Source organism: Pieris napi, chromosome 1, assembly GCF_905475465.1.
Source record: "Pieris napi chromosome 1, ilPieNapi1.2, whole genome shotgun sequence".
Taxonomy (NCBI): Eukaryota; Metazoa; Arthropoda; class Insecta; order Lepidoptera; family Pieridae; genus Pieris; species Pieris napi.
The window spans coordinates 12,396,284-12,412,075 of NC_062234.1; the positions used below are offsets into that span (position 1 = coordinate 12,396,284).

Genomic DNA, 15,792 nt, shown 5'->3' on the forward strand with positions numbered 1-15,792 from the left:
ACACAGTGTTTTTTAATGTTTGTTTTTTATTTAGTAGCTTTTTTCCATTAAATAGCTATAAGACTAAGAACCCACTAAGAAACTCTTAAAAGAGACGTAAAAAATATGCACCTACATATTTTACGCTAGTATTAATTCTATCTCCAAAAAACTACTTTCTAAAGCTCTAGTTTAAATGTTCATGTTCATTTCTTAATACATAAAAGTTGACTAACACATCAAGACAGACCGAATAAGAAGTTTAGTAAGTAGTTACAACTTCGGCAAGCATTTTATATAAGTACTAAAGTCCTTAACAATTCTGCACATAAAGAGTAAAAACAGTTCGTTCTATGGTAATCCATCATTTCTTAGTTAAAAGCAAGCTAATTCGCATTTATTTTATTTATTAAAGTACATCCCATCATATAATGCATTTTCTAAAGTATAAGTTTCAATCTAATCATCTAAAATCAATAACGATTACGGTGAACATAAATTTTACAAAAAAAAATATTACACTTCCAATTTAAGTTTATACTTATTTGCTTAACAATGTGCATTGACAAGATATAAGACCTTTCTCTTCTCTTTATACTTCTGTACTATGTCATTTATGACGCGCCAGAGTTGTGATTATTATTTGTAAATGAGCGTCAATTTTAAGTTAAATCAATGGCACGAAAAGGGCAGGTTTCTATTCAAGATAACGTCGATAATAATGAAGACTTTGAAGCATATTTACAGGCACACTTCGAACAATTAATTTGTAAGTATTACGAGATGGATTTTTATACATCCAGTGACTTCTATTCATTTCTCGCTTCCTCTCAAAGTGGCCAAGAACTTCATGCCCGTAATTATCGTGGTGAGCCTGCCCGATTGCTTTAAGATAATCCCACCACCTTGAACCTTTGATCCTACACAGAGCTCCGTCTGTTACGTACTTTCATGGTGCAGACATCCCATACTTTTATTTCATATTTTATTTTCGATATATCTGTCAAATTTGCAGAACTTTTGGAACGTTTTCCTTCAGTTTAATAAAGAAAAACATTAATTTTTAATAACAAAAAATGTTCCGTACACTTAGGTTGGTTGCAAATTTTATACGTGATATGAAATATTATATCGAAAACTTCCCCAAGTTTGCAGAACTTTTGGAATTTTTTTCACGACCAAAACTTATTTTTAACAATGTTCCGGACCGCAGAGCAGGTTGCAAAATTTTATAGTTTGTTTTAATACCACTCCCGACCTTACATCAAAATTTGAAAACTTTTGGAATTATAATGAATTAATTGTCTTGACTGACTGGACTAAACGTAATATATGACAATGGTGGGGGTATATATGTTACTGTAAAAGCTCGAACTACGGTTAATCTTAAGATTTAAGTGTAAGTCTTAGGATTTACCGACACGAGTTGGTAAATGTAAGTATTTCTGAAAATGCGACGATTTTTTCGAGCTTTTACCATTCGAATTCAGTATATGCTAGGTTTTACCACTGTCAGCTGGTAGATGTTGGTTTTAGGAATAAAACAATGAGTAATTCTTAATTATTTACTTTAATGAACTATTAGACAAAACAGGTACATAATAAATAATAAAGGTATCATATGATAGTAATAAGTACAAACTAATATCTACCAACTTAAATTATTTTGAAAAAACACAACGTATATCTCTGATTATTTTTTCGACCCAAATATCGGCCAATAGAATTGCACCATTCGACGTCACGTGGTACAACCTACATGGTATTATACTGATAATTTTTTGTGAAAATTTTCTCTGGTCGTTGCTTCAAGAAAAGTATTAAGTAGTTGTTTTATTCATTATGAAATTCTTATTTGTTAACTGTACATTTCGTCTCATGGTGCAATTCTATTGGCCGACATTTGGGTCGGAAAAATAATCCCCCGAATACCACACGAGCTTCAAAATTATCGGGCATTTCCCTCAAGGTTCCCTGCAAACAAATATAGTCGTCACTATAAGTCGTCATGACGACTATAAGTCGTCATGATCGTCGTCGTATTATAAGTGAATATCTCACCTACATAAGGTATCTAAAAAAACATTTCACTTGTTACAACACGGATTGCTATTGTGGCATTTAGAATTACAAAGTAATCCTGATGATCTGCAGGTGTATTTTTTTGTTTTTCAACATTTACCGTGCCATCAATGTAAATCCTAAGATTTACCAACGGAATGTTGGTAATTGAGTTCGAATCGCAAACCTTTTAGGACATTTACCATTAGGAATTGGTAGATCATAGGTTTTACTGGAATATCTTAGGATTTACTCCAGTTCGAGCTTTTACAGTAACATATATAATTAATTTAAAGAATTAGTAACCAATTTCTTCAGGTATGGAAGTGTATTCAGATTTCTGTGGTTTCTGTTTGGCGACAGGAAACGCCATAAGAAAGGGTAAACTAGAGATTGGACAGGATCGTATCGCAATGGTTAAGGTAATATTGTTAAAACTATTTTTTCAAATAATTATAGTACTCCATTGATAAAATATTAATTCTCAAACTAATAATTGGTATATTAAAAGTACGTTTGTTTTTACATTGACTATTGCCTTTATAGCAAAGACTAAAACATTGTTTAGACAGTAAAATGGATAGTCCGTTGGACTTAAGTATCTACAATTTTAAATGGCAGCATCGGTTATCGAGCACATATATTCACACCGTTTCAAAAGGACCACTGACTGTTCAACGATGTGATCATGAGATATTGTACCTCATTATAATTCTTATTAAGGCTTTATTAGTGAATCCATACAACAATTGCTTCGTTTACATTTCTTGTTTTGTTTATTCTCCTCAACTTTAAGATGCTTCTTTCCATTGCATGGTGGCAAGACATGCTGAAAACCCATGTTTGACTTCGTATGTCAGATATGTATATATTATATATACAAAACTTATAAATATACAGCTTAGACTTTTTAAATTTTATACATTATTTTAATCTTGTTATACACATATATCCTATATTCTAGCTATCTTCAGTCCCGTCGATTGGTAGCCCTTTACGGGTAAAGGCCTCCTCCAGCTTTTTACAACTGACTCTGTCTATGTCTTTCTTTCTCCATTCGCTACCTGCTACCACTTCTAAATCCTATATCCACCTTTTTTGGGGGCGCCCTCTTCTCCATCTTCCCCTTGGTCCTTTCCATCTTTATCGTCCACCTTTTATCTGTGTATCTTGCTATATGCCCCGCCCATTGCCACTGCTGTTTTAAATTATTATCTATATCTAAATCCTTAGGTAGGTAATAGGTCTCCGTTTTGGTGTTTCAGGCATTAGCGGATAATGTGGATGCTCTGTCAAGATTCAAAGATAAGAGTGAGCCCGTGTTTCTATTTGTTCACGTAAGTTCAGTGATGTTTTCAAGTTCTCTACTTAGATATTTAGAAACAGTTTGTCTATTTACGACTAAACAACTTCTTGATTAATAAAGAAACTCTTGGTGTAGGTCTCGGATATCTGCCTTGTGATTCTGTAACTCACAATAAACTACAAGCTCCCTCCTTATCAGAATGCCAAATCGTAAAATGACTGCTTCACGACTGATTTGAGCGCGACCGCCGCTGCGATAACCGCTGTGCGAGTTCGAAAAGTGAGTTACAGAATCGCAGGGCTGTATCTATTTCTTGATATTGTTAATAGACAGTAAGTGATCAGCTTTCGGTGACGCACCGTCGATGTATAGGGCTATGGCATGCCGGCTACTTAACGATGATCTCCTTCCCGTAAGATTAGATTAATGCCATTCAGCCATGATTCGAACGTATCACTTCAGGGTAAAGAGACTACACTGCTCTGGTTGATAAATGTTATTATGCTGCAATGTCTTATGCTTGACTTAACGCCTAGATGGGGCAGAGGGCGTCCACAGTGAGTCTAATGTCTCATGCAGGCGCATTCAAAGAAAACTTTTCTGAATATAGTTTTAAACTTTTTAGAGAGGAAAACTAACACGGGCAATGTTTGGGGCGAACGGCATTGAATTGTGTCGGATCATTGAAGAGGAGCTAAACCTGATCCAAAAAGAAGCTACGATTGGACTTAAGAGACATAAGCAGGAAATAACGGAGTTGCTGCCTGAAGAAGCTGTAAGCGTTTAGCGGTATTTACGTTAGCCCTGTCTTAGTTTATGGCTGTTAATGTTATATTTTATGAAAAGATTTAACTAAACAAAAATATTGTTACTGTTATGGGAATCGAATTATATATAAGTATATTGTTGTTGTATATAGCTTATTAAATATTTAAGAGCAGTTTTGGCTTCAGCGTGCGACTCTCCCTGAGGTCGTAGGTTCGATCCCCGGCTGTGCACCAATGGACTTTCTATTTGCGCAATTAACACTCGCTCGTATGGTTAAGGAAGACATCGTGAGGAATCCGGCATGCCTTAGACCCAAAAAGTCGACGGCCGCGGTGTGTGTCAGGCACAGCCGGCTGTTCACCTACTTGCCTATTAGATTGACAAATGATCATGAAACAGATACAGAAATCTGAGGCCCAGACATAATAAGGTTGTAGCGCCAGTGTTTTATTTATTAATTATTTTGACTGACACACTATTTCGTATGCGTCAGCTTCCGTTAAAATATTTGCCGAAAGTATGTAAGTAATCTATATGTTTCTGTAAAAGCTCGAACTACGGTTAATCTTAAGATTTAAGTGTAAGTCTCAGGATTTACCGACACGAGTTGGTAAATGTAAGTATTTCTGAAAATACGACGATTTTTTCGAGCATTTTACCATTCGAATTCAGTATATGCTAGGTTTTACCACTGTCAGCTGGTAGATGTTGGTTTTAGGAATAAAACAATGAGTAATTCTTAATTATTTACTTTAATGAACTATTAGACAAAACAGGTACATAGTATTATAAAGGTATCATTAGTATTAAAGGTATCATATCATCATATGATAGTAATAAGTACAAACTAATACCAACTTACTTAAATTATTTTGAAAAAACACATAACGTACATCTCTGAATATCTCACCTACATAAGGTACCTAAAAAAACATTTCACTTGTTTTGCTATTGTGGAATTTAGAATTACAAAGTAATCCTGATGATCTGTAGGTGCATTTTTTTGTTTTTCAACATTTACCGTGCCATTAATGTAAATCCTAAGATTTACCAACGGAATGGTGGTAAGAGTTCGAATCGCAAACCTTTTGGGACATTTACCATTAGGAATTGGTAGATCTTAGGTTTTACTTAGGATATACTGCAGTTCGAGCTTTTACAGTAACATATATAATGAACGTATTATCTTAAAGGATAATTATTGTAAATGTGATCAGGCCAAAATCCAAGCCGATCTGAAGCTAGAAGAACAAGCTCGCGAAAACGTTGAACGATTGCGTATTCTTACGTTAGCGGCGAGAAAAAGACGTGTGAACGACCGACTTGCTGCTCACATCCGAAGAATTAACTTCATCATGTTTTGGCCTCACTGCCATAAGGCGCATTACGACCTCTATGAGAAATGGGATATGATTAGTTAGTTTTACTAATTTTATTTCTAATCTTAGTTTTCCTTAATTTATCTTCAATCATATCATAAGTGTACGGTTCCTGGGTCATCGGGGTGCTTTAAATAATAAAGGATTTTAGTTTAACCACTCGCGTACAACAATAGAATATAAGCGAAATGAAATATTAATTGCTATGTAACGAATGAATGCAATGTAATAAAACTAAGAAACCCTGAGTGAGTTAAATGTACCTACAGCCTTGGCTCATTCACTAATTATTATTTATTTTATTACTGTTAACTTAGTTTTGAAGTTATTGAACTTTCCCTTAACAATATATTTTTACTACTACGGTTGCCTGGAATTGATCGCTTCCCTCTGTTGCCTCCTAATGATTCAAATTTGAACAACATGTAATGAAGTGATTGTATTGAAATAAATATTTTTATTTATTTACGATTAAATGTACAATCCGGTAAAATAAATTATTAAAGTGACAACTGGCGGCGTTATCGCACACAAGCAATCTCTTCCAGGCAAACCTAGTAAGGAAAAATAATTACTAAGGGTGATGTGCATAAAATACATTATTAAATTAACAAAATTAAAAACGCCGGCAACGCACTTGCGAGCCCTCTGGCAATGTGATTGTCTATGGGCGGCGGATGAGCCTCCTGCCCGTTTGCCCGTTGTTACATAATAAAAATTACAAGTATGTAAACTAAAAGCTGAATATTTAAATGGGCCGAAATCAAAGTACACAGATTTTAATATGTTTGGTTTTGTGTTTTACCAAAATCTACTATTCAAATACAATTTTTTTATTTAGACATACAGGTGGCCGCAAAAGAAACGTTCATAGTAACCGAAGAAGGGGCTAAAGAGGCGCTTTATATGAGCGACATAGAACCAAACGAAGCCTGTCTCCATGCGTTGATGACTGGTGAAACCTTGGTCGTGGTCTTCAAGATGTTTGATACTGATCATCGGGATTTTGTCAGTTAGTTGAACTGACACTATCATAGGCCTACATTGTTTTTTTATTGTGCCTAGCAAATGTTAGTTAAGGGCCGTTCAAGTATTACGTAAGCAGATTTACTGCAATTTATCCCCCCCCCCCCTTCCTCTTGTCAGCAAAAATAAACGTTAATACGGCGATGGTTGCTGTGCTGGATTCATATTTCTGCCCAAAGTTGTTATCGGGGTCACCAATGTATTATATATTTGTTATTTGTAAGTCCTTATAAGGTACTGAGTATTGTCATGAAACGAGGCCCTTTAGGACACGACTATTTAATACGAGTGTTGGTACAATACTAATTTATATTAAAACATTGATGCATTTATATTAATCATGTAGGCACAACAGTGTGTGTTATATGTGCAAAAAAGTAAATAATTATTGTTGACGTAATCACCAAATAAGAAAATCAAAGACCCCCCCCCCGTCGCCTCTATAGTGCTTACGTAATACTTGAACGGCCCCTTATAGCTATGTAAAGAAATCGTTTTCTTTGTATCGTATTGATCCAAAAAAACATAAGAGGTATATGTTTTCTTCGTGTATTCAAACATCACTCTACAGCGTTTGATTATTATATCACTTAGCAAGCGCAGTAAAGGTTAAAAATATTTTCTAGAATTACTACGCCATGCCCTATATGAAGAGATACCGGTTCCAAAGGAGGACGTGCCTCCCGAAAAACAGTTGCCCCCAATTCCTGCCTACGAACGATATGCCAGTATTAGTAAGACGGCAAGGGAAGTACGCCGTGAGAGATACGAAGCCCGCATGCAGAAATTGGTATTAACAATTTATCAAAGAGTTTATTAAATTTTGTAATACACTGAAGTATTTCCGAACTAATTCGAGTTAGGGTCCTTCAAGAAACGAGCGTACCAATTCTTGAAACGCCGGCAATGTTAGTGTCCATTGGCGGCGGTATTACTTAACATCAGGTGAGCCTCCTGTAAAAAGTATGTGAAACAGAATAATACAATAATTTGTATACGCAGCTTAGCGATTTCATGAACAGTGTCATCTAAAGGTGCGTATCCATTTAAGGCAGACTCGGGGCGAGGCAGCCGCTCGATCTGAGGCTGCACAAGTGGAGACGCTGCCTCAACTTGAGGCACGCCGCGCCATGAGGCAAATTCGTTGCCGCGAGCCGAGCCATATTTTGTTCCTCATTTGTATAGTATTTTGTCGTATTCTCTTTTTTTTAATAATGTTAATGGCTATTAAAGCAGCGGCTACTCTACGCGCGTCTGGTGTCACCGCGTTCTTACTTTACACTAGTTTCGGATCTAGGCGAGGCGACATGCCTCACCTTGATCCGCAACGTGCCTCGAGCCTATGCCTCGGAGTGAGCAGCCTCGGTTTGCTTCAAGTCGAGGCTGCTCGGCCTGAGGCTGCTCTAATGGATACGCACCTTAAGATTAGCTATAACTTTCAATTCTAACAGCGTGGCTATCATTTCATTATACTTTTTATATAAATAATAGAAATAATAATTTATTCATTTAACTTGTACATTACTGTTGCGAGAAACAAAGATTACAATAAACATCTACAAGTATTTTACAGTTGTTAAATAAATGAAAAACTGATACACGGTAATTATAAATATTCCAAATAGCGTGATGAACGCGAGGAAAGGGAGCGGCTAGAAGCAGAACAGGCACGGCTTGCAAGAGAGGCGGAGGAAGAAAGACAGAGACTAGAAAAGCAAAGACAAGAAGAAGAAAGAATGGCTAGAATACAGGCTGGAGTGAGTTAATATCTTTTTACTTTAATTTTGAAATGTATTTGTGCTGAGGACAATCCTATAATCCTTGTTTATTAAAATGTAAAATATACCCATTTTATATGATATTTTGTTAATAATTCAGTTACCAGCTGATCCAGAGCCAGAAGAAACGGGAGAAGAAGTAGAGGGAGAGGAAACAGAGAAAGTAGAAAATGAGGGTGAAACCGAGGTGCCTTATTATTATTTTTTGTGCTAGCGTCAATCGCGTCAAATACAATTATGAAAAAGTGAAGTAGTTGAGACAAAATCGGTTTTTTAATTATTTATCGTTAATCTACTCACTTAAAGCCAAAAATGTATTTATAACGTGATAAAAACCATTACTTTGGGTTTTGTTCCCTTACGTTTTTTAAATATTTATTTGGTTTCCGGTATTCCCATAGCAACACTATTATATAATAATATGTGCACAATTACGCAATACATAGTAGCCCAAAACGGAATACGCATCAATAAAAAAACATAAACACTACAAATATTATATAATAAAAGATATATATTATAAAGAAACACGTACGTTCAAATTATAAGATGCATTGCTCATTAAACGTAAATTCGTTTAGTATAAATGAGACTCACAAAAGATATGGTAATGAATACGACAGTCGTATTGTCACGGTGTAGGGTTTTAACACCAAAGTTCTTGCATATACATATATCTTCTATAGTAATTCAGAAATTCTAAAAACTTAGTAAACTTTAATGTTCTGTATTGCCATAATATACTATTTCTTGTATCGCGGGGATCAAATAATACTCCTAAAAAAGTCAAGTAAAGGAATATCACGCAATTTATATTTTGAAAAGATTTGCATATATGTAAATACATATGTCACACCAATTGAATTTGGAAAGATAGCATAGAAAAGTCGTGGAAAACTTAAATAGAATATCTGTTGAACCCTTCAATATTATTTTATAATTTATTCATTGTAGCCAGAAGAACAAGAGAAAGTAGAAGAAGAAGAGGAGTTTCACTCTGACGTATCAGTTGATGGGGAAGACTACATCCCTCCCGGAGGTCTTTTTGTTCCAGGCTTGTATTCCCCACCAAATGACTTGGCGAAAGCGAATGCTCTCACCTATTTCTATCCCAAGGTAAGAAGTAGAATTACATGTCGAAGTTCTTTTATTTATTCCACTTGTTATGCAAGCCTGGAGGCGGTGATAAAGAGAAGGCTAGATTATATGCATAAGATGCTCCCTTATGAGCAGAGTTGACCTGTAGTGATTGTATATCTATGTGCGCATTTAACACCGCCAGAGGACACCATCGTGAGGAAACCGGCTTGCCTTAGGCCCAAAAAGTCGATGGCGTGTGTCAGACGTACTTTAGATCGACAAATGATCTTGAAACAGAAAACTAAGGCCCAGGAAAACCTAAAAGGTTGTAGCGCCACTGATTTATTTATTTTATTAAGATTGTCGTTATATGGGTCATTTCAATAGACTGTAATGCAACACGATGTCACAATTGTCTGGTTGAGTAAATGAATGATATATAAATCTAACAAGATGTTTTTAGCTGATAATGCCTATGTAATATCAAACTTCCAGATAGTGTTGGAGTTGACTCCTATTGAGTCGGAGCACCTCCCACCTCACGTACTAGTCATGTTCTCAATTGACAAAAGGCTGGATGTCAAAGAGGTTATGGACACCTTCCCAGATGAAATTTTGAATGTAAGATATTTAGACTATTTTCAAAATGTATTTGCCCATGTTTCAGTCCGAAATACTATTAGATTATAAAGATTAAATACGATTTTTTCACTTAAAATACTATTAAACTTGCGCCTGAATATCTTCCTATTTCTAGTACGCTGTTAAACACAACTAGAAATATATATACAAATAATTTAGTACAGACATAGAATATAGTTATATATTGCGCAAATTTACAATTATGGCGAGCACCACAATGACACAGAAAACTTAAAAATTAATAAAACTTTTGTTTCACGTTTTGACAATCGCTTGATTTTGGTGGACACGATATCGCGTGTCGCGTGGATTTGACCAATCACAATAGAGCGATGCGTTGTTGTTTTGATTTACGTTGTATTCTAGCTTTATTTATAATTTCAGTATGGTATCTTCGTGGGTGATGATCCTTATTCGGCCGAGCATCTTGCCTTCACTATAAAGCAATATGACAAAATGACGAGACCTAGGAAGCAGTATGTTACTATTATGTGTACTACTGTATTTTGAGGCAAAAAAACTAATTTGTTCAGAGATATTTTTCGGATTTCTGAACCAATTCGACTTATAAAACATCATATTTTGAAATATCTTCACACCTTCCGAGAATTTAATTCGCTTAGCAACTATGTCACGTGTAAGGCATCTTGATTTAACAAAAATATATTTCCAATATTAATTATCACATAAAGTATATAAGATTTAAATACCGAATTCTTTGAAGAACTGGTATTTGCGATTATTATTATATTTATTATTATTAGATTTTGCGTTATACAGGTTGCTTTTTATTGTAAATAAATTAAAAATTTAATGTTTCACTCGCGGCAACTTATTGGCTGGGAGCAACACCAGGTACATATTTTTTCAGCAAAGACCGCTTAGCCATAATGGTGTCCCGCAAACGGAGTCTACCCCTACTACAATTGGCAGGCCTCAATCCTTGTTACATTAGCTCTGACGTCACATCCGGTGAACGTGAATGCTTAACTCTATTTCCTGTCGGTTACGGAGATGAATACGTTGAAGAGGAAAGTATCAAGGAAGAGGAGGAAGGGGTAAGACTTTAAAATAAATGAACATTTATTGTACTACATCTTTAGATGGATGGGTAATTAGATTTTTTTGTGTATAGTGTATTTATTTATTGACAGGTTGCTGGAAAATAGAGTTAGGGCGTCCGACTCACTCGACTTTTCTAGCTAAAGCTTTTGGTAGAATTTTGTTCTATAAACATAGATTTGTCGCCCATAAAATGCAAAATCTAATAAGTTTTATTAAACAATCATGCAGCAGGACTGCAGTGCCTACACCCCATTATTATTTTTCTGTACAACGGATTTAAGCTTTTGCGTTAATGCTCCAACATCTGAAATGCTTTGAATAGCCGTTGGACCTGTCTTTCTTGTGTCATTATCATTATTGGAACGAAGTTCCTTATCGCGCGTTGTGAAAGGGGGCTAGAAGGAATAAATTCTTACGAAAAGTTGTCACGACACTTTTTTGCTATTTGCTATTGTAATACACCGGTTCTCGTCCGATCACCGAAGTTAAGCAACGTCGGGCGAGGTCAGTACTTGGATGGGTGACCGCCTGAGAACACCTCCTCCTGTTTTTTTTTTTCGTCGTAAGATTGGTGTCGAGAAAATCTATCATACTGTTATGATACCAATTAACATATAAATTAATCGAAAGGAATTTCGTTCCATTCGGGTGTCCCTTGACACCTCTAAAGTTTTTTTTTTATTTCCAGGAGGTAGTGGCGGTGACAGAAGCAGTAGATACTGTTGAAGTAAGTAACCTGTAATCTTATTTTTATTATCTTGTAGAATACAATGGTTATACAAACATTTGCAGTGATGTTGTTTTTTTAAACATTGTTTCAATTACTGTATTCATTTGTTTTTTAGCCTGACGCCCCTGACGAGGCAAAAGAAGATGAGGACGAAGATGAAGAAGAAGATTAATATATATTTATTTCAAGTTTTAATTTGCTTATAATATATTATTTATTTAATACGTCAGTTGTTTATGATTCTGAAATCACGCTACTCGCTATTAACGAAGTCTTAGACACTTAATCAAATCTGCTTGAACGCGAACTTTTAGCGTAGAGAGTCGGTTATATTGTATGAAAAGTATTTTTACGCCGATGACAAACAAAGCATTAAACCACAGGGACAGAAGTATGGTCATATAAGTAAGGGTATAACACAGTTCAGCAGCGGTCCCTTAAGCTTAGGTTTCCTAGAAAAGCGGTGCCGTTATCTAACGGCCGTAATGTAACGTTGGGTGACGTCACCCATACGTTGTCTATAAATAACATCGGAGTAGGTTTTCTAGAGAAAGTTGAATGTCACCGTAACGTCAAATAGCGGTGCTGTCATTTGCATGAAAGCCGTCATAGCGGTGATAAACATTAGTTCAACGTTTTTTGCGTGTGCCCATATTTAATGAATACAATGAGTGTAAACGAGACTTGGACGAGCGAAAATGATTGTTTTTTTTTGCATTATGTTAAAAAGTAAAGACGGCTGTTATTAATAACCGTAAAATGACGCCCGTTAGTTAACGGCACCGCATTTCTAGGATTTCATATAAACAATAAAAAATTATATGATAGTAGATATTTTGTATCCTTGAAAAAAACAACCCAGAAGTCGGTCACTCATATCTCCTCCTATTCCTTTCCATTATCTTATCTACGCTTGCGCATCATTTTACTTACCTTAGGTCTATTAGCTCTTAAGTAAAAAATAAACATACCTCAGTTAATAAATTTTTTGAATTATCTACAATATTTATTATTACTTATTATCATATAAACGTTATTTTCCTCTTAACCTATCGGAATGTTACCGGAATTCTTAATTCGTTCATCTGGATAATATCCAAACAACATGTCGACAAAATCCATGTTTCCCTCGTTCTCGCAAGGTGTAGAAGGCACACTCTTACATGCGCGGATGCAACTGGGTTTAGTTTTGAAATTGTTCTCATTCGCCCCACAACCGCTGTACCTAAACTGATGGCATTTCTGTGTTGAAGGATTGAATGCCCATCTAAAAAGGTTAAATAAATAAAGTTTTAGTATTAATTATTGGATACGTTCTTCAGGGGCGTAGCAGTATTAACATAGCATCTGCTAGCTGGCATTCATTAGGATTTTTTAATGTAATAGAAGTTTAACTGGCAGGAGGCTCATCTGATGTTAAGTGATACCGCTGCCCATGGACACTCACATTGCCAGAAGGATCGCAAGTGTGTTGCTGGCCTTTTAAGAATTGGTACGCTCTTTTCTTGAAGGACCCTAAGTCGAATTGGCTCGGAAATATTTAACTGGGCAGCAGCATAGCGGTGTTGCGCGGCAAAAACTGGCTTAAGAAACGCTCCGTTATGGAACGACTAACGTCTTTTCTAACGAGACTTTAAAAAACCCGAAGGCGGTTAACAATTCATTGTTATTTTTTATGTAAAGATCGCTGCGTTCTTCACGCACTTTGACCACCTAAATAACTGTGTTCCATAGTTATTATTTATATTGTATAAGGCCCTCAGGTGTAATAATTTTTCAGGCACGATTTGTTATGGCACCACAGATAATTTAATAATTTAGAGAAACCAGTACCTACTTACCTAATGATGGTCTGATTACAGTTCCCTCTAGCAGGAAATACGAAGCAAAAATTAGGTCGACCGTAAGCGTTTGATACGTAGGCCCACGGCGGTGGTGGTACCCCTATTATACCTTCATCGTATTCTATAGAAGCCATATAGATTATACATTACATACATTGTATTAATAAAGAAATATTTATCACTGTAAGAATTTGTTGATACCAAGTAAAGTCAAGACGAGAACTCAAATATGCTTAGGAAAACATAGACAAAAGTTATACTAGTATTGTTGCCGCTTAAGTTGAAGTTCCTAAGGTGGAAACATACTACTAAAACGCCACGCGACGCAACGTGTCGACACCCGATATCCATCGTGCACATTACCAACACGCGACACCACGACACGCTTGCAAATTCAGAAGTCATTTAGCTGATTTATTCCCCGCGCCAGCAAGTTTTTACCAATTTGAGGTTCAGATTCGAGGAATGATTGCAGCGCAATGGTGCACACCTGGATGATGTTATTTTTAAGAAATAAATTTCCCAGATGTGCATTTTAATTAAAATAAAATATTGTATGTGTATTGTATTTAGTTTTTTTATAATATTTTTTTCAAATTTGCAAATCTTTCTGGCCCATCCTGTATTTTTCTAATAAACTGAATTGATTAGCAGGTTATTTGTATTAAACTAACAACATCCTAACTCCCTTTTTTTGTCCTTGTATTGAGGTAATCTCATGTCATATAAAACAGAATATTGTTTCACCAACTCAATTAATTGTTCGTCGTTCATTTCGCCAAATAAATCCAAAAATATCTAAGTACATATATAAATTGACATTCGTGTCAAAAACTCGAAAGACTGACGCATGACGTCATCATCACAACATCCACAACACGCCGATCCAAATCGATTGGATGTTACCGCGTGTGATCACATGGCGTGTTGTCTATGTGCATCTGACCATATTAAATATATGGGATTGATAAGTACTGACATGCGTCGGATGGCGTGGTGTAGCGTCGCGTTTTAGTAGTATGTTTCCGCCTTTATCGCGCGTTGCAAAAGGTGTAACGACACTTTTTGCTATAGTTGTTCTATTTTATATTTTCGATTTGCTTATCGCCAACGTCCATACCACGTTGAATACACCGGTTCTCGTCCGATCACCGAAGATAAGCAACGTCGGGCGAGGTCAGTACTTGGATGGGTGACCGCCTGGGAACACCTCGTGATGTTGGCTTTTTTTTTTCGTAGCGATAAGAAATGAAAATTATGTTTAGTATCACTTAACTAAATTAGTCGTAGTAAACGTACACCGGAATCCCTGTACAATAATAATTGCGGGGTCCCTAGTTTCCTTGCAAAATATTCATTAAAATAAATAAAAAAATAATGTTTCAGGAATATGTCGTGAAATTCTGCGAATTCAAAAATTAGTGAACTAATATCACAACGAGAACAGCTTATACAAGGAGATGAACCATATGAGACTGAAAGCGTCTGAACCACGAAATACGAAATATGCTTATTAATTGTGCCACTTAATTTATATTTAGGTTATTTTACTATTTAATCGCTGCGTACAACGACATCATTCTTCTTCCTCTTTTAGATTCCTGGTCTCTTAAAACTTAAATAGACGATGAAATATAAGATTGGTGTCGAGAAAACCTATCATACTGTTATGATACCAATTAACATATAAATTAATCGTAAGGAACTTCATTCCGTCCCTTGACACTTCTCAAGTTCTTTTTTATTATAAATTTGAATTGCTATATTATATATTGAAATAGTCACATTTGACTTAATTTCTCGAAGAAATTTCGAAGTAAGCCAGCTAAAATTGTTTTCTAGTTTAACAAACTAACCTCTCCAGTGTGGCGGTAATCCGGGATCCCTATTAACATCAAATTCGTTCCAGCTGTTTGCCTGTTCAGTCAAATTCTTATACATCGCAATATACTCGTCCATACTCTTTTTATCGTCCTCTGGTTTCCACATGTCCCATTGGCTCATATTCCATAAATATTTCTTGTCATCTTCGGAAGATTCTATGTTTTCCACTCTGCTGCCGCAAGCAGAAACATAAATTATACAGTTGAGAACAATCGCGATCACGAGCATTGTTACTCGAAATTAACTTTTC

At 35.7% G+C, this 15,792-nt stretch overlaps 2 protein-coding genes and 1 non-coding gene across 4 annotated transcripts; 2 read left to right on the top strand and 1 right to left on the bottom strand.

Annotated features, from left to right (window-relative positions):
* Positions 1–614: 614 nt before the first annotated feature.
* LOC125048495 lies at positions 615–12,087 on the top strand. Of its 2 annotated transcripts, XM_047647198.1 has the most exons (15): positions 615–748; positions 2,359–2,462; positions 3,306–3,377; positions 3,972–4,121; positions 5,332–5,530; positions 6,335–6,505; positions 7,146–7,309; positions 8,145–8,276; positions 8,398–8,484; positions 9,252–9,413; positions 9,873–9,998; positions 10,404–10,495; positions 10,891–11,077; positions 11,773–11,811; positions 11,930–12,087. In XM_047647198.1, exons 1-15 carry the CDS (start codon positions 655–657, stop codon positions 11,984–11,986), a joined length of 1,836 nt encoding a protein of 611 aa, XP_047503154.1. In that variant the 5' UTR covers positions 615–654; the 3' UTR covers positions 11,987–12,087. The 2 variants fall into 2 exon arrangements, with proteins under 2 accessions (XP_047503154.1, XP_047503164.1); XM_047647208.1 differs by lacking the exon at positions 3,972–4,121.
* Positions 12,088–12,812: 725 nt separating this feature from the next.
* Positions 12,813–15,766, bottom strand: LOC125048615 (papilin-like). Its single transcript, XM_047647380.1, has 3 exons — positions 15,515–15,766; positions 13,656–13,779; positions 12,813–13,081 (listed from the first exon to the last, which is right to left on the bottom strand). Exons 1-3 carry the CDS (start codon positions 15,660–15,662, stop codon positions 12,859–12,861), a joined length of 495 nt encoding a protein of 164 aa, XP_047503336.1. The 5' UTR covers positions 15,663–15,766; the 3' UTR covers positions 12,813–12,858.
* LOC125055478 lies at positions 14,765–14,883 on the top strand. The gene has a single exon (XR_007117907.1). It is a non-coding gene; the product is annotated as a 5S ribosomal RNA (ribosomal RNA).
* Positions 15,767–15,792: the final 26 nt, after the last annotated feature.

Excerpts from the sequence above, each read along its gene's own strand:
- LOC125048495 (XM_047647198.1), top strand. The coding sequence starts at position 655 with ATGGCACGAAAAGGGCAGGTTTCTATTCAAGATAACGTCGATAATAAT. Across the intron at positions 7,310-8,144 it reads AAGCCCGCATGCAGAAATTG|CGTGATGAACGCGAGGAAAG; the intron begins GTATTAACAATT and ends TATTCCAAATAG. Across the intron at positions 8,277-8,397 it reads TGGCTAGAATACAGGCTGGA|TTACCAGCTGATCCAGAGCC; the intron begins GTGAGTTAATAT and ends TTAATAATTCAG.
- LOC125048615 (XM_047647380.1), bottom strand. The coding sequence starts at position 15,662 with ATGAGCCAATGGGACATGTGGAAACCAGAGGACGATAAAAAGAGTATG. Across the intron at positions 13,780-15,514 it reads ATTACCGCCACACTGGAGAG|AATACGATGAAGGTATAATA; the intron begins GTTAGTTTGTTA and ends TGGCTTCTATAG. Across the intron at positions 13,082-13,655 it reads TGTAATCAGACCATCATTAG|ATGGGCATTCAATCCTTCAA; the intron begins GTAAGTAGGTAC and ends TAACCTTTTTAG.